Raw genomic sequence first — 19,020 nt, 5'->3', positions numbered from 1 at the left:
GGTCAGCACTGATATCACAAGTCTGTGTTTTAAGGTTTTCTGGAGTAACATTTACACATTTTAAATATAAAAGCATACTAGTGTAGTTACATACTCCAAGTGACTCTCTGGAAAGCAATGCAGCAGAAGGGTCTTTGATGCAGTAATGCCTGCTTATTCAGATATCTCACTCCTCCACCTCATATGTTTTAACTTTGTTTCACAAATTTGCTGCAGGAAGGGAAGGTTCAGCGCACTGTGGCATTTCATATGAAGTAACCACTTAACCAGCATGAAATGTCATGCTGCAGAAACCACAAAAAATGTTTCCTTTTTAGTGGTTACCTGCAGTTTTTTTGCAATCATGAAATAATGGAGCAGTTCTTTCCATTTGTGTTGCTTTTTCCACTTCGTGCCCCCGGTATCTTTCATCTGCTGTAAATTTAGTTGGCACGACGTTTCTCACCTCTTCAAGATTCTGTGGTAATTTCTAATTATCAAAACAAGGCTGGGTTTTTACAAAAAATCCCCTTTGCTACTCACAAAAAAAACAAAACATATAAATTAATGAATAAATGATTAAGTCATAGAAATAAAGGCTTGTGGTGGAATGTGGTGGATGAGTGAGTCGTCTCAGATTGATGAAACAAACGGCTTCAAAGTCTTGTGGTTCAGCAGCAAATACTTTTGTATCCCTTGCCAGAGGGCAGCAGGGTGATCAGACTGTGGCTGATATTGTCTTTTAGTAGCGTTTCAGCTCTGTGCCGATACCTCAAAGCAAACGTCGCTATCATTAAGCCTGCTAACTACTGAGAATGTATTCAGTGAATTCCACTGAAACGGCTTTTTCTGCTACGAAACTACATTTTTCCCCCGAGACACTGAACTGGTTCTGGGAAAAGGCAACCAAACATACATAAACCTGGAATTAGTTTGACTTGCTGCTGTAAACAGCAGTTGAAATGAATGGTAAATGCACTGGTGTGCTTTATTTTTTTAATATTATTTCAACATTACTGTTGTTTACATTAGGCTGCTTTGAGTCTGTAACAGAAAAATCATGCTGGGCTAAAACATGATTTTGGCTTTAGATTTGGTTACAGTTTTTAACAGAGCTTAAATGTGTTTTTCAGTCACACATGGCAGAAAAAGGGACCAAATCACTACCCACCTCTATGTACTCTGAGGCCTGAAACTCAGAACATTTTCATAATATGAAGTTCAAATTTTGTAATTATTATATAACTTACATTTACTAAAATTATAAATAAATTAGCTGATTATGAGGGCATCAGGTGGGACCTTTGTTTGTTTAACCTTACATGGAATAATCCATCCATGAATATCAGGTGATCGTGACTGCAGAAAACAGAGATTGTTGTTGTGAATACAATACTGGAAGTATTAACCATCCCCAAAGGAAGAAACATCCAAAAATAAACTCTTTCACAAGCTAAAAAAATAGTTTGAATACATTTTTAAAAAATTCCACGTATTGCTGAATCAAACTGTTTGCTCGCTGTTTTGAGCTGTAATGTCAGAGGAAAACAAGCATCAGATAATAAAAAGAAAAAGAAATCTGATAGCATGCATTACAATAATCTGCACAAATGCTTAGCTAATCTGTGAATTTAGATAGTGGTTAGACTGAGTGTTGATTCTATCTAGTTTTTGTTTCTTTGTATTAGCAGCTTAGTTGCTCACGAAAGTGAAAAAGACTGTATTGGATCAGCAGAAACTGCATGGGTATCGGTACAGGGATGAGAAAGTGTTAATAAGCCATATGCATTCATTGCTTGACACGATTTTTTATAGACCACCAAGAAAACAGAAATCTTTTTAAAAATCTGTCAAAACCTCGTGTAAAATTATATCGGCATTGATTAGGGAAAAAAACAGAAAACACTAACTGACTTTCAGAAAAAAGTCAGACATTAATCAAGTGTGACATTCAACTTCTAAAACAATTTCTCTGCTCATGAATGAGTGTAAATAACTGTAATTTGGCATGTGAATCAAAAAATAATCATGGACATTACTATATTTTGAGTTTTTGTAAAGAAGTACATTTAAAAATGTATATTTTAGTATTAAAAATACAATTTTGACTTAAGCGACTGCACATACTGGTGGAACAATCACTACAGAAACATAAAAAATGATTTTGGTCATTACTAATGCTGTTAATTTAGTGTAGCTGAGGAATAAACCTTTTACTGTGCGGTGGTGTAATGAATTTATTAAGAACTGTAGCTGTACAGGTGTTGATAAGAGTTCACTGTACTCAAGTACAGAAACCTGACTAAACTGTACATTATTAGATTATTTTTTATCAACACAACAATAGAAAAACATGATTTTACAGCTGTTGCTGCAGCTGATGACAGTTTTTTGTTATGTATGAATGAGCAGTTTCATAATGACAAGTAAACGAAACGCTAACCTTATCTTCACAAGACATGACTGGTCATTTTATGAGAAAAAACAAAAGACGGATTTAGTGTTGATTAATTGGAAAATTAAACTTGTAATTATGATATTAAGCTTGACGTAGGGGGGAAAGTAATGAAACTTACAGGAAGGTAGAAATACTAAGAATTAAAAGGTGAACATACCAGTTATCAGTATTAGAAAAGATTATCTGAGGGCGTCTGCAGAAGGATAATAGTTTAGTGTTGACTCTCAGACTTTTTCCTGAGAGCGACAGGAAACACAGGAAATCTTGTTGCTACACTTGGTGTCAGATAAAAGGAAATAATAATAAAAAATCTGTTTAGAAGAAAAGCTTTTGTGAGCAGGCAGACAGAAAGTCTGAACCGGCTGTTAGACAGTGAACTCGGTGTCAAGCTGTGACTACATGAATATGGTGGTTTATTTCTTCTCCTTTTCTTTTCTACTCAACATTTTTGGCAAATATGGCAAACACAAGAAAAAGAAAGGATAAATAAACAAAAGCAGACGAAGGCACAGGAGTAATATTTACAGTGTCCATGGAGATAATGATTAAGCTATGGGAAACAAGGAAAAAAAATAATAAAAAACATAATAATGAGTCAGAGAGTTAGGATGGGGTAAAAAGATATTATCGGAATAACAAGCTTAAGAAATGTCTGCCAAGATATTACACAGAAAACCCCCCAAAACAGTCATTAACAAAGCCAAGTTTATAGCACATTTTAAACAACGCAGCACCATCGCATGTAAAATAATAATTAAGACTTTTACTTTATTAACTGATTAGAATATCAGGGTTGAGCCTTTGGGGAAGGTTACATACATAAGCATGATTGATCCAAACAAAGAGACTTGTGTTCCTGTTACCTTTGAAGATCTGATAAAGAAAAACACCTTTTAAGCTGAGATAACACAGTCATTCTGTGAAAGGTTAAAAACCTCTTTGATGGTGTTGCTGAATTATTTTAAATGCCAAACCCCCCAAAAAACAGGAATGGTATATATAACTGACACCATGGCATTATGAAATCTAAATGTAACTTCTTTGGTTTAATACTGTTTCTGTTTCTGATGTTGAAGAAAATTAAGTTAGTTTTGACTCAGAGACACTCTGAGAATCTCAATCAGGCAGTTTGGAACAGTGGTTGTCCTCATAGAGCCGATCGATGGCTGATTCAGGAAACACATGGGCCACTCATATTCATGACAGCAACTCGATATTATAGTGCAGATGTCAGTATCTTCACTGTATCTTCAGTGGTTGTGGCCCATAAGGTGGATTAGTGCGGAATTATTCAGGTTTTCTGCTGAGACTTGGACTAAGCTGCTAATGAAGGTGGAACTATATGGACAAGATGTAATGTTTGAATTCAGGTGTTTTCATTGCCGCAGGTGTATAAAATCACAAACACAGAGCCATGTGGTCTGCCTTTACAAGCATCTGTGAAAGTATGGGTCACACTGCAGAGTTTGAGTGTGGTGCTGTAATAAGATATGTTGTGAGATTTCCTCCCTCCACTCTCAAATGAAGGTAGTATTACTGCAGGAACCACAGCAACTGAGCCACAAAGTGACAAACCACGCAGAGTTACAGAGCGCCGAGTGTTGAGGCGCAAAGGGTGTTAAAATCACCGACATTCTGCTGACTCAACAGTCTGCAGAGTTTCAAAACTCCTATGGTATTAACATCAGCATGCAAACTGTGCACCGGGAGCTTCACAGCATGGAACCCATGTTGTGAAGGCTGAGCAGCTCCTATAGGTGAACTGTATAAGTGTCCCGGTACGTTTGTCCATACAGTGTACAAAGTCTTCAAAATTAGATACTCGCTCTTAACCTTCAAGTTGCCAAGTGTACAATTCATGACCCCAGACCAGTGTTGGGAAGGTTACTTTTAAAATGTATTCCACTACAGATTACAGAATACATGCCACAAAATGTATTTTGTAACATATTCCATTACGTTACTCAATGAGAGTAACGTATTCTGAATACTTTGGATTACAGCTTCATGAATGTACTATTGCTGTGTGATTTATTACTATTACTGAAGGTTACTCGCCATACCAATAGCAACTAGATTTTTAAATCTTAATATAAAATGAGTAACAGTAGGGTGGACATTAGGTAAGGCTGCACTTTTTGCAGCGATCTCGTATAGAAAACTATTCCGCGCGTATATAAAACAGGTCCGCGGCTCCGAACCGTAGTAAAGGGACCTCTGGCTAATACGTCGGGTTCCGTGTCGGGCTGGTAGCCGAAAGCTAGCTTTACTTTGTTGTCTGGGTCAACTTTGCTAGCGAGAGACAGAGAGAGGCGTTGAAAGACTGCTCCAACGGAACTTATTGATTCTAAGGAAAACACGAACACAGTGTACAGTCGAGTCTTAATAGCTTACTTACAACTGGGCTACACTGAATGTAGCCCATGAGGCTATGCCTGTTACACTCTGTCTATTGTCTTCATATTAAATAATTTTTTGAACAATAATTTTTAAAAATATTTCGTCTCGTCATTATGCGGTAGTAGAGGTGACATGGGTTGTGAGATTGAGACACAGGCATTAGAGCCTCTTAATACCAAAAATGAGAGGGGACAGCCTAACATATGAAACAGGAAAAGACCGCCATGTAATCCCTTTATTTCAACAAAGTAACTGTATTCTGAATACTACCTTTTTAAACAGTAACTGTAATGGAATACAGTTACTCATATTTTGTATTTTAAATACGTAACGCCGGTACATGTATTCCGTTACTGCCCAACACTGCCCCAGTTTTGACTGTAAAAAAGTTTCCCGACATAAATTTATGTCAGGAAATATTTTCACCTCTACTCCAACTGTTCATCGTTTTTAATGAGAATTGGTCCATTGGTGTAGGAAGGACATATGTGCTTTTTAACATCACAGCTACTGATTTGATTGGAATTTCCCACATCTGTGTGTTGAAGCAAACCTACGCTAACAGATTTAGCGTAGCAACATTTGCTGCTGCAGACGATGTTTCTGCACACGTACAAACAAAAATCTTAAACATAAGCCTGCAACTAACACGGGATGAAATGGTAAGAAGGTCACAGTTACTAAAACTAAAATAGCTCGGCCACTTGAGGGTTAAACAATTTAAATAGTGTTTTTCTCATGGCATGGTCATGTTTAACCCACAAGTTTAACATGGCACACAAGCTTCCGTCGGGGAGTTTGGCAGATTTCGCGGAAACAACGTCGGGAGTTTTTTTACTTTTAAGCCAGTTTTTATCAGATTTAATTAGCGATTCTTTACATGCAACAAAAGTTATGGTTCTCTCCCCACTCGCTCAGACAGGGCCTTAGTGTTTGCTAACAGGAACAACTGCCAAGTGGAGAGACTTTCTTCTAGAAGGACTTTGGGTAAAGTCAGTACTGTTTATAGGCGTATGTGTGAATGTGCTTGTGTAGGGGGATGTTTCACTTTTGTGTGGCGGTGAACAAAAGCAGAAAAAGAAAGCAAGAGACTGGGAATGGACCAATAAGAAGAGGCTGATAACGAATAACATAAAAACAGGGTAATGGAGCTAATATACCCACTCTTTTTAAATGTGCAGACTTTTTGTTTTTATTAATGCCGCTGTCCTCTCCATTGAGACGTAGGCAGATAACAGGTGTAAGCAGTGTAACGTTAAGATATTGCTGATCTATTTCTTTTGGCGACAGCAGCCTTTGTGAGCCTAGTGACCCTGAAACATTCATAACCACACTACCAGCCAGACAGCCGCGCAGCTCGTCTGAGTCACTCTGAAAGAGCAATAACCCCGCCAGATGCAAAGACGCAGCCTGAGACTGAGAGGAATGAACAAGCACAGACTATACAACTCCTGCCAGACACACACACACACTTAAACACACACGCATTTAAACACACACAGATGCAGCTGATAGAAAAGTTGTTTGTTTCTTTTGAATTCTGCTGGCAAAGGTGGATTTCAATACACCTGTTCCAAGTGTAGAGTCCTTGAGAGTTTTAAAGCTGGAGATTCAAACTATACCGACAAACTGCATCTAATATAATCCACAGTTACTACCCGCTTTCATCTGAGTCATACCGAGAGTCGCAGAAAGGAAACAAACACTATGTATGAAGTGTTTGCTCAAAATGAGTTGACACCATTTAAATGGAGCACGAAGGGACAGAAGGTCCCTGGTTAACAACACTTTGTTGTTTCAGTGAGACTCTGAAAAAAACACAAAAACTTTAGAATAAAATATCCAGAGCAGCAAGTGAGGGGACCAGCAAGCAGCTACTGATAAACATAGGAACAGATTTCCAGACTGTCTGTTTGCTATCTCGCTTTAATAAGTCACTGAGTTCATATGTGAGTAGCAGACAGATATAAAGACTGCACTTGCATGTAAACAAGACCTAAACCGCTTCGGCAGTCGACTTGCTTCTGATTGGTCAGGGGACCACGCTACCCCATACACTCGCATTTAAATTCAATCTTTTGTTTTTTGTGATTATTCCACTTCTCAAGTCCAACAGCACTCATAAAAGCAATATCTTACATATAATGTGCTATTTTTTTTAACCTCTAACTCTATATTTAGGAGAAAAGCAAAAAACAACTTGTTTTTTATGCGTATCAGTTAGAATGACTTTTTTTGCCTCCTCATTGCCAACACTTGGAAGAACAGTTTAACAAAAGCAATATTTACATACTCTGATAGCACAGAATATGGGCTGGGGTCATCATCGATAAGAGCTTAGACTTTGAAGACACAACGTTATCCTTTTGGTTCCTTATTTTTTGTGCACGGCCTGAGACGAATTATCGCATCATTACCAGTGAACAACATGAACCCTAGGCTACAGTCCCACACACAGGCACAAGTCTCTATCCTAATGAGGTTACACACAAGAGCTTTCTTTTAGTGTTTAAGTATCAACACAGGGCAAACAGAACAAAGTGCACTTCACAGGAAAATGTTGAGGCCATGCAGATTGTGCTGTAATGGAGGCTACAAGCCTCAGCTCTACTTTTGTTACCTGTTAAAAATCAGGCTTTGGCTGCTTGTCTGAGGTCAGCATGCACATCATTATTAGTGTTTTGTTCGTGTGCCTTCTTTGCAGTTGTTTGCAAAGAGTCAGGCCATTTTTATTTGTATAGCTCAGTGGTTTTCTAGCTTTTCTTCAAAGAGAAATCAAGCATTCATCTGCAGAGAAAAAGCCCTTTATGCTATCCAGAATGACATGAATGACAATTTTGATTTTATTGTCAGATGAAGACGCTTTTGCAATAAGCCCCACTAAAACTAAAACCCCACTCATCTACATCCGACACTTCCACACAATCCAGCAGACGTTCTTCCCTCTCTAGTTAACATCCTGTGCTCTTTTACAGTAGCCAAACTTTCTCTGAAAAGAGACCTCTGGTTTTCAAGCGCCTTTCTAACTCATTTGGCACAATGGCATTAGTAGTTAACTCCTCAAAAACAAATGACGCACTCATGCTGAAAGCCTTGACACCCCCAGTCCAGCTGAAGTCATAAACAGGAAACCTTTGGAGTAATTTCTCCTGATAGCTTTTGTTTCATCTTTAGAGGTTTTTATTTGTTTTCTCCACACAAGAAATCTTACCGCTCACAAATGTAATCCTCCTCTCTATCAATCAGGACCTTTGATGTGTCAGTCAGGGCACTGAATGTATGTAAATTCCATTTGTGCAGTTAAGTAATAAAGCTTGGTTTACTTAAAATCCCATGGCACTCCTGGACTCATGTACACACACAACCACTTCTATAGTCTTGAATCATATATAAAGGTTCAAAGTGCTTCACAGGAATAAAAACTCTTTAAAACAATAGGAAAGAAAAAACAATTAAGAAATTCCAGGTCACTTTAACAGCAGTGGGTAGTACTTCCTGGTCTTAATGCACTTTCTAATCATGCGCTTGTCCTTTGATGCCCACAGGAACTGAAGTCAGCTGACTGTAGTGCTTTTTATGGCTTTAATCCTCAATATCCAAGCAAATAAAACATGTAAAAGATCCTGTACATGTCAAAATATCACACGCCAGAAAGAAACTCTGCATAAAATGAAAAAAAAAACAAAAAACATTTTGTACTTACGGGTCATCTGTGTCACTCTCCATCTCGCTGTCCACCCCACCCCTGTCTGTAGGAGGATTGTCATTGGTTGGGGGTGGACATGATGGCGATCCTCTCTCCAGGTCTGGAGGACCTGACCGCCCGTCACTCACCAGAGCTACACCACAGCGAGGCTCTGAAAATATTACCCAAAAAAAAGCCATTTATGTGCCAGTTAGTGGAGAAGCTTTATGAAAGTAACAGTGGCGTATGTGTAAACACGGGGCTACTCTGCATGCAGCTTGCTGATGGCAGGTATTCTGGCCAACTGTCTGTGGGAGGTGTGACAAGCTCTGACTCAATCTATGTTATAATCTATTGCTGTAGTAACAAAAATACTTGTGTAAGATGGAGGCAAACATAAAGAAACTGTTCTCTGAAAAGTTTAAATCTGTACATCAAGTAAGTATGTGGCCATTAAATCCACAGATTGAAAGACTTAGCCGAGTATTTATTCTGTTTTCAAGGTTTGACGGGTTTATAGAGACTGGCTTCAACTTCTGAATTCACCATTACTTATTTAGCTAACAGTCTCTGCAGCATTTAGTCAGACACGCTGTGTGGTGAACAAATCTAACAAAATAAAATGGGTCTTAAGGTAAGACCTAGCCTTTGGGTCTAAAAAGTGGAGCCAGTAGTGGCAAAAACAGAAGTCTTATGATGCAGAAGTTTATGAGTAAATGACATGATTTAAGGCCTCAGCAAATACTGTCCTCATGAGTTTATAGTCTCTAAAGCTAATTTTATTTTTTATTTAATACAACATGATTTTCATTTTGTAACTTGGTGCAGTCTGATCATGGTGATCTGGGTCCAACGAAGTTATCTATTCCACTTTCACAGATGCAAAACACAGTGAGGTTTTCTTTCTTTGCTCCCTCTCTTAATGTTACTTTTGTTTTCTCGCTGTTATTTCTCTAATTTTCTGTCAAAAGTATTTCTCAGTCACATCAACACGCTTGAAAGAGTTGGCTGTTCACTTTCTCCAGTAAGGACATTTTGTTTTTAACCCTGTTGACTTCTAAAATAATAAAACCACTGTAAATAACCACCGACTGTCACCAAATGGGCAGTTCAGTGCCACTGTGAAGCCTCAAGCTCAGTTTTTCTGCATCGTCATCTTGATGTTTTGACACCAGACATGATAAGTGAGTGGTGCATTTCACAAAGAAACTAAGAGGCGTTGCACGCTTGCACAGCAACTCTTAGTAGGCCCACCCTAAAGCACGCCATGCTTCATACCGCTTTTAAACTCTAATTTGCACAATAAACGTTAAACGTGCTGCATTTCAGTAGAAGTTGAAACTAGTGAACAAAACTGCACTGTCTTCACATTTTAGATGCAGAAGCTACAACTATCCTTTTTTATACAGTCTGTGTATATAACAGATACACTTTGCTAACCAAATTAGCTAGGCATTAGCTGATCAGCTCTATCCTCTCATCTAAATATAGTCATATTCAGTTTCACAGAGCCGAGATGGCAACGGGCCAAACGCCAAACTCTAACCTTCAAACTGGTAATCCAAAAACTAATGAGTGATGTCTTGGTGGCTGCGTGTTTATAAAAACACTCACTTTGGCTGAAAATGCTGGTGTGTGCAGCAAATGCTGCTAAATACTCGTGAGCAGGTCAGCTCATTGGGAAATTATCACGAGCTACTCTGATTTTTTGAGCACATAAAACAAGCAACTTCTAAGTAGGTCTTAAAGTGGACCCACTCTAGTTTTCCTTATTTTCTCTCATATATGGTATGTACTGTTACAGTGGTAGAGGTCATATTAAACATGGATAAAGTCTCAATAATGAGGTTAACATGTAAAATCCGTGTGGCTGAAAGGCTCAGGGTTCAGACAGCTCCAATGCTGGGTGTGAGACAGTTTTTAGTACTTTTGGTTTCCGCCTGCAGTTCAAACCTCTATTTGTAAGGAGCAGCCAATCAAATGAAAGCTGGCTTAAAGAGGGAGGAGCTAAAGCTACTTGTTTATTTTGAACTGTGAATCATGCAAAGCTACTCCAGTAGCAGATATAAATAGAGAGGTGGTAAGCAGAACCTCTTTAAACAGCCTACAGCTCTTAAAAATATGACTTAAAGGGCCTAAAATAAAGTCCGATTAAGATGTGTACAAAAGAGGTTTCTGTTTCCAAATTAGCTTGTAGCTTACTGACAATCCCCACCTGCTCAAATCAGTCTTTGAATAGATTTCAGTACTTGACTCAATAAATAGTGTTATCAACAATGTTACGAGAATAATAATGGTGTGAACACCAACTGTGGTGATTTGCAATCCTGTCGCAACTGTTTTGGGAAACACTGACTTGGCTGTTGATTTGTACTTGACTGTTTTGGCAGGCGTTATTTGAGAACATATCCCTGCATGCCGTTTCCTGTTATGAATATTTTATTGTGGGAAAACTGTTTATAAAACTGTTATTAGGGCACGAATAAGTCTTCAGCATACCTCTCCTGGACAAAACCTCATGAGGTCATGTGTACAGAAAAGGAATATGGTCACTTGGTACCTTTGCTCTGATTGACAAGCTGTTGGCCATCAACGGGCTGGGCAGCCGCTCCTGATTGGCTGGGCTCCAGGAAAGGGACCAGCGAATGCCAAGGGAACACTGGCACCGACCGAGGCTCCACGTTGGTCCAAACTGTGGGAAGAGAAGGGAAAGAGGGAGAGAGAAAAAGTGAAATGTCATCATGTTTATCTGCCTCAGTATCACTGCCTGTAAACAGAAAGTATCACTCTGCCCGCTGGCAGCATGTGAAGTCCTGTGTGACCATCACTGCTGCTAAAGCGATACTAAAAACCACACTTCGACAAAATCTGTCTGGAGACCATGAATGGAGTTGTGTACTCAGTCACCTAGTCAGCACCTGTCTCCAGCACACACACATGCAGATGAGCCCTCAGGATAATGAGAGTTGAGGGGTCATGTGGTGTGCGATGTGATGAGGGAACCTGTTATTTTATCCACACAGATTCCAGACTCCAGTCTACTCGCTGTCTAGACCCCTGCCGAACTTCAGACTCTCAGCTGAACTCTCTCTGTAGTGGGATCTATTTCAAGCTGACACAAACGACACCATAAAACAAAACACAATAAAGCAACTTCTCCTGCTGCCATCTTACAGAGTCATAATGCATCAAGGGTCCAAAATAATTAAAGGACCTGACAGTATTTTTCCCTGAAATCATACTGTAATCATAGAGAAGTTGTTGTTTGACTGTACGTGATATATATTCCAGGTAAATACTGCTGATATCAGGTTGAAAGAGGAGCTTGGCACGAGACACAGTTTGATGACATTTCAAAACTAAAACTCGTTCCTCAGACTTTTTTTTAACAGTAATTTTACAACGCCTTTTTGCCAGGTTGCTTCAGTAACTTAAGTAGAATTAAAGGAGATGTTGAAAAGAAGTTACATTTAATATTTTAAAAAAGAAACGGAATGCCATAATGTTCTCTCTTACATACATTTACTGTAAATTTTATAGTCAAGCCTTCAGTGGGTACATATTTTTTTCCTGGTGTAGTTTCCTTTTCTAGAGATTTTTTTCACCTAATACAAATATTTCACAATATGTTTGAACATATAAATAAAATAATTTAAAGGTCTGTCCCAGTCCAATGAGTTGCGCTAATAATTATGTATTTCCAATATTTCCTTGGAATGGCAACGACTGTCTGTTGAACCAGGATATTGTTAAAGACTAAAACATCTCAACAACACTGAATAGACTAACATTAATTTTTTTACTCAACGTTCATGAGTCTGGATGCTGGTAAACACTGGTTTGCCACCACTCATTCTGAGCTGGCCGAAATGGGTATATGGGGATCCCAGTAGGCATGTTTAATTCACATAAAGTAAGTGATTCTTTGGCCTTACACATAAATTAATCCATTCTTATGCTCTTTCTGAACATTTTATAGACCAAATTCTACAGTGTTTTACTGCTGAGCAAATGAAAAGCTCAAGGATAATTTGATTTCAATATATTTATTATTATTTCCTTCTGGGTTAAAACGCTTTTGGGGTGTACAAAAGATTCCTGCATGGAGAAAAAACCCTGCACAGTTGTCCGTTAATGTAAAACCAAAAACACTCCCATTCACCACAGCTGTTTTTTGGTGTTTCAGGCTACTTAGCGAATGTGAACATGCTGATATCCTTAACCAAGGTGGTAAACTCAGCAGAAACGAAACCCGCTAAACACCAGCATGTTAGCGTGTAAAAGAAGAGACTCACAAGGTTAATGGAAACTACATAAACTTGTTAAACTGTTGAATTATACACCACTAACTTTTCTAGTTATATTAATTAAAGAGGCATGGTATTTTAGACCTCTTTACTGAGTTTATTTGATAAAGCGTTCAGCTTCAGTTACTCCCAGCTCCCTGTTCCTCCCCTGCCTCCATTAGTCCAGATTCGAGTCCAGCCTGGTGGAAACCAACTGGCGGTGAACTCTTCGCTGCAGCACTGAGATGTCCAGTTTCCATTTCCATTTATAATTATATAATTAAGTATTAAAATGGTCTAAATATAGCTAGCCATTTGCCAGCTATTGCTCTTCTAAATGAAGATCTAGATACTGCTGAGCTCGACAAGTAGGAAAAAGAAGTGCATCTTGGATGTACTGTAGCTGCTGTTAGTTTCACCGTGTTTAAGAAACCCTTTAGATGCAGATTCTCGTATCACATGACTAGTATCACAGCACTGAGACTTCTGGACTCCGTACTTCTTTCTGCAAGTTTATACTACTGTTTGTAGGGGGAACTTCAGTTGAGGAAGTGAGGCTTATTCAAATTCTTTACACACCACAAGACGCTTTGCTAAGATGCCCGGGAAAGTCCTTAATGCAAAACAATTCACACACGTTATTGTTGTTTTCCTCATTAGTCGGTTGAAGGTAAAATCCAGCTGCACTGCTCTAAAACTCGTGAGGCTGAAGGTCTCAATCAAGGACAAATCAGCTGATGCAGACATTTTAAGGAAGAGCAGAGACCACATTTGATAGCAACCATAGCAACCGATCATTACATAAACACGAGACATAAACAAACAATCCCAAACACAATTACACGGGATTTCTGTGTGGGGCAAGTTACAGGCAGGTCTATGGCTATTTATGTATACTGCTTGACTGAAACACATGCCACACTTCATTTGTGATAAACCGATTCATACAGATTTCTGTCACAGCTGTATGACATGTCACATGACTTCTGGGCAACTGGTTACACCTCATTCACAAGTTAACGGCTTATGAGAAGTCACACTGTTTTACATCACTGTTTTAAAATGTGTTAATGTACACGCCCACCCCAGAAGGAATAGCTGTGCTTTGTGTTACAGCTAATGGGAATCCTAATAATCAAACAAGTCCTGATGCAGACATTTTTTAGTGTAGAATATTCAGTGAAGACAATTCTTGAATTGGCTGTAAGACCAAATTAAGAGAATTAAGACCCTTTCAAATAAAGTGTAACTAACGACAGTCTGCTAGTTTAAATGAGCAGCTAAATAGGATATGGTTATAATGTCACGAATTATTGTAACAATAGAAAGAAGCGTGAATTTCAAACTGTCGACATGCACACACTTTGCTGTTTCCAACCACAGATGTGGTCAATTACAATAATTACTACTACGACCTGCTCATCTGTGTAGTACATGTGTGTAAAGGCTAAAATCTCTAAATTTAAACATATCGTAGGTGATGTTTAAAAACTGTGTAAAGAATAAAACTGTCAATATTTTGTACCCACAAATCCCATTCAGTTAAAATCAATTTTATTTATTAAGACACACAAGGAACTTTACATTGCAAACATGATATTTAAAAGACAGGGAGCCAATGATCCCCCACAAGCAAATATTTGGTGAGAGCGGGGAGGAAGAACATTGTTTTAACAGGAAGAGACCTCCAACATAACCATGCTCAGGGAGTGGCAGCCACCTGCTGTGACCAGTTTGGGGTTGAAGGGAGAGAAAAAAGAGAGACAAAGAGCAAAAAGAGATGGAGGACAACAAAAACACAAAGAACAGCAAAGAGAAGACACAAAGTTACTGACATGCAGCTGTGGTATATAAAACATGGTTAGTAAAACGAGGGGAAGTCCCCCAGCAGCATGAGCCTATAGCGGGATAACTAAGGCAAAGGCATACTTGGAGGTCTTAACCGTCAGCTTTGTCAAAAAAGCAAAGTCTGAAGCTTAATGCTGGGAGGGAGGGGGTTTCTTGTCTCTTGTGATTTAACAGCCATTAGCGAGATCTAACCCTCACTCATCACATCCAGTTTCAAAACACTAAGATGGCGACAGTGAAAATGCTCGGCGCAAGGCTTCGTAACCACTGCCTTCACAAACCAGTGGGTGATGTCATGGTGAATATGTCCACATTTTATACACTCTGTGGTTGTGACCTACCAGATTTTGGCCAAATGCAACGGTGGGTAGTTTTATTTTTCGGTTGAGGTTATTTTAGCTATGAAAAACCTGGCTAGAGATACTTTGAACATTCTAAGGACATGTTAACACCCGGAAGAGGTGAAGTACGCTGATCGACTAATGACAGTAGTGAGTTGTGAAACTATCACAGAGAAGCACTGCTCGGATATCTACATCAGATGTTTTTATTGGTTTACTTTATCACTGGCAGGAGTGACAAGGAAAAGGCTGAACTGATAAAGACTTGCACACGATTTAAAGTGGGGAAAACTATGCATCTGACCCATAACTGCACGTTACTACCACTAGACCTTTCCTAATAATCCCTCCCGTGGGTGGAAAGTATAGCAATAAAACAGCTCCTGAGCTACTTCTGAGCTCTTATCCCTCCTTCTTCTCCGTCACTGAAGACTGCAGATGCACTCAAAGAGAGCAGTAATGAAACTTGTGATGCTAATGCAGCTGCACTTGAGCTGGGCTATATTTAGGAGAGATCTCAGCCGTGGGGCCTGCTCTGCCTTCTTCTGTGTTTGTTTCTGGGCCCGCGATGGCTCTAGGTGTTTTAAAAAATGTATGGCGGAGGAAACGTTACGCTACAGAGGCAGGTGGCTGTTAGCAGCAGTGCGAGGGATGTGATAGGGAGAGAGAGGGAGAGAGACGGAGAGAGGGGGGAGAGAAAAGTGCACACCGGTAATCAGCTCAGGCCTGAACGCTTTACTGCACTAATTCTACCGGTGGAAACAGTGTATCCATGACAACACGCCAGCAATACGATTGCTCCTTTTTCTGCTGAGAGCAATGAAACACATTCACATCACGCTGGACCTGCCCTTAATGCCCTGTCTGAGGTTGTTGATTGTCTGGAACGAGTGTGCGTGCTTGCATGTTTGTTTGTGTGTGTGTTTGTGTGTGTGTTGTGTGTAGGAGGTGTGAATGTCCTTGTTGCTCTCTGCACTCCCGCTCTCAGTCTTGCATGTCTAGACATGTCGATATTCTCGCCCTTTGTAAGTTTAAAGTGAAACACCCCTTATCACTCCCTCACACACACGCGTGCTCACACACATGCGTACACATATAAAAAAGGGTGACACCCGCTGCACACTCGATAACTGTGACACTACACACACTGAGTCACAGATTACACACAGCGAGCAGCGGGTCTGAGTGGTTGCCAGAGCGACTGATGTATCAAAGCTTTCGATATTCATACCTCAGAAGAAACGGTTTCACTTTAAAGTCATTTTTAACATTTGAGTCAAGACAAGATATTATCATTTAATCACAAAGGAGGATATGAAATCATAACTTAAGGAACTCAAAGATCCTCGAGAAGTAAAGCTGATAGTTTTGCCGCTTGTGTTCATGGCTTTAAAGTGTAGGCTGAACATAAAACATGGACAAAAACACAGTTGTGTCCATTCATCATTTTCTTGACTCCACCTTTTGAATCCTGCATTTTTGCATCTGGGCCACCGCCATGTTGGTTTGGAAAGTTACCATATTTGGATGAGGGGAAACTCTGTTGAGCTGCATCCATAAACTGTTACCTGGTAATAGTAATATACTTATTAAGCTGCACAATTTCACTCATCCAGACTGGAGCATAAAGTACACAAATAACTACACAGCAAAACCATATTATTTGTCAGGTAACTACATTAAAAATGCTCCAAAAGGCACCAACGCCCCAACCACAGTGGAGTGGACCAGTTTTCAGTGAGTCCAGTTAATGAGGAGAGCTGTCAATGTAAGCAGCCAAGCCTCTAAGCATATAGTTAGGGCTGGATCAGGTGACCCTGAATCCTCCCTTAGTTATGCTGCATTAGATGTAGGCTGCTGGGGGATTCCCATGATGCATTGAGTATTTCTTCTTCAGTCACCTTTCTTACTCACGATGTGTTAACAGACGTCTCTGCAGTGAATCACTGGTTATTAATATCTGGCTCTCTTCCACAGCATGTCTTTTATCCTGTGATGGCAGATGGCCCCGCCCCTCCCTGAGCCGGGGTCAGCTGGAGGTTTCTTCCTGTTAAAAGGGAGTTTTTCCTTCCCACTATTGCCAAAGTGCTTGCTCATAGGGGATCATATGACTGCTGGGTTTTCTCGGCGTATATTATTGTAGGGTCTACCTTATAATACTAAGTGTCTTGAGACGACTGTTGTTGTGATTTGGCACTGTATAAATAAAATTGAACTGACTTGAAATTGAACCTAACTTTCAGCCTCACCAGCATCCAAGAGAATGAGTTAAAAAAAAAAATCACCCCCTATACAGTTCATATATATGTGGTAACTATCAATAAAGACCAAAATAGTTTGCTGTGCCAGGGTGTAAACATGTTTATTTCTGCTGTAGAGTTCAACATTTTAACATTTTATCTGTGGGCACTAACTTGCTTCTGTAGCCACTCTCAAGTGCCCACTAGAAGAACTAATTTTTTTGGTGGCCCTCAGTAATATTTTACTGACCTGTGGGTGCACCAAATATTGAAAGAGACTTCATCTCCCCACGCATATCCTGATCTATCTAACAGCCACTACCGGTTTTGAAAAACAGCACCGAAAAATACAAATACCAACAAAAACCAAGATCCCTACTGCATTACAAACAATCTAAAAGCAACAAATGCATTTTGAAACATAAACCAGCAACCTTAACACTAGAGCAACTGACCGAGAAGTAAAGTCATGATAGGCCGTAAAGGCCATTACTCATCGACCTCAGTGAGTTTCAATGACTCCTTCAGGCTCGTGCAGGATTTAAGGTTTCATTTTGTTTGCACACACGATACAACCAGTACAATTAATGCAAAGGCTAAAGATACCAAAAAGCCAAAAACACATAGCCTGATGGGGATAACATTACACGTGGATCAAATGCTAATTAATTGTTTAAAGAGAAAAGGAAATGTAAGTATAGTTCACGATGAAGAGAAAGAACCACAGACAGTGGGTCTACTGCGCAATTTTTGCTGTTAATACACTTTTACTTTACTACAAACACGTTCTTTAAACGTATATCAGAACTTCTGTTTACTCAGGCACAGAAACATGAATAAAAGCATCCAACATTACCAGCTAATGCACATTTTTTGACGCTGCCCACTGAACAAAGCTCTAGGTAGCACTGACGGACTGTGAGTGTCGACACTCTCCACTTAAACAAGCATACAAAGAGAGTGGCCTCTCTGTTTGACATATAAATAAAACAAAACCTTCTCCACCATCAACAAGTCCAAGCTAAGATCGCATGCAATCCACCCTTGACATGTCAGAGACGGAGATGGAGACGGGCATCAAGAAAGCTCTGGCCAGGAGGAAATGGCCACAGGTAAGAGACGCTATGTTGATGTGCTGAACTTCTCCAATCATTAAAACATTCTAATACTAATCCCAGTAACACTAATGATAAAAATAACGTGTTCATGTGGTATACAGGCAATCTCTTACTCTCTCTGTCAGCAGGTTCTCATGAAGCTTTCTGTTATCTTCATGTTTAATAAATAAATGTCAGCTTTTGGCGTTATTTTGTCTGATGTGTGCGTTTATCCTCTGTAGCCTTCATTCGTATCATGGCTCCTTTCATTCAGTCATTAAAACTTGAAGAAGCCCTGTCTTAAACTAATCTGCAGCTATGTCTATGTTTATCCTCGTGTACATGACTGCCTGTGCAAAATATTCTGCTTCTACATCATTTCACTATCAACCGTGAAACCAACCAACCTATAAATTGCCAATATCCTCCACTTTCAGTTTTCAGATTTACAAAGTGCTGCATCAAAATGACACAAAATGAGAAATCAGGCATTTTAAATGGAAACAATCTTCATCATTCATATATTCAAAGTAACATTTCTGAGCTTGCCCAGGCTGTAATATCAGAAAGTTGGCATGGAAACAAGCACAAAGTAGATGATGAACCCAAGCACCTCCATTTCTCGCTAGCCAATTTTCTTACATCCCACCACCTGACTGGGTGAGAGGATTCATTTAAACTGGTCT

The 19,020-nt window shown here is 39.5% G+C and overlaps 1 protein-coding gene across 5 annotated transcripts in view; it reads right to left on the bottom strand.

Annotated features, from left to right (window-relative positions):
• The window catches only part of cica (capicua transcriptional repressor a), a 52,687-nt gene that overhangs the window by 19,713 nt on the left and 13,954 nt on the right, over positions 1–19,020 (bottom strand). For all 5 annotated transcript variants that reach the window (XM_013277106.3, XM_013277105.3, XM_013277109.3 and 2 more), the window contains 2 exons: positions 11,083–11,214; positions 8,541–8,694 (listed from right to left, as the gene is read on the bottom strand). In XM_013277106.3, coding sequence (XP_013132560.1) covers positions 8,541–8,694; positions 11,083–11,214 — 286 coding nt within the window. The remainder of the gene's footprint in view (positions 1–8,540; positions 8,695–11,082; positions 11,215–19,020) is intronic.

Source organism: Oreochromis niloticus, linkage group LG22, assembly GCF_001858045.2.
Source record: "Oreochromis niloticus isolate F11D_XX linkage group LG22, O_niloticus_UMD_NMBU, whole genome shotgun sequence".
NCBI lineage: Eukaryota > Metazoa > Chordata > Actinopteri > Cichliformes > Cichlidae > Oreochromis > Oreochromis niloticus.
The sequence above is the reverse complement of the archived record's forward strand: the minus strand, read 5'-3'. Positions and strand labels throughout refer to the sequence as shown.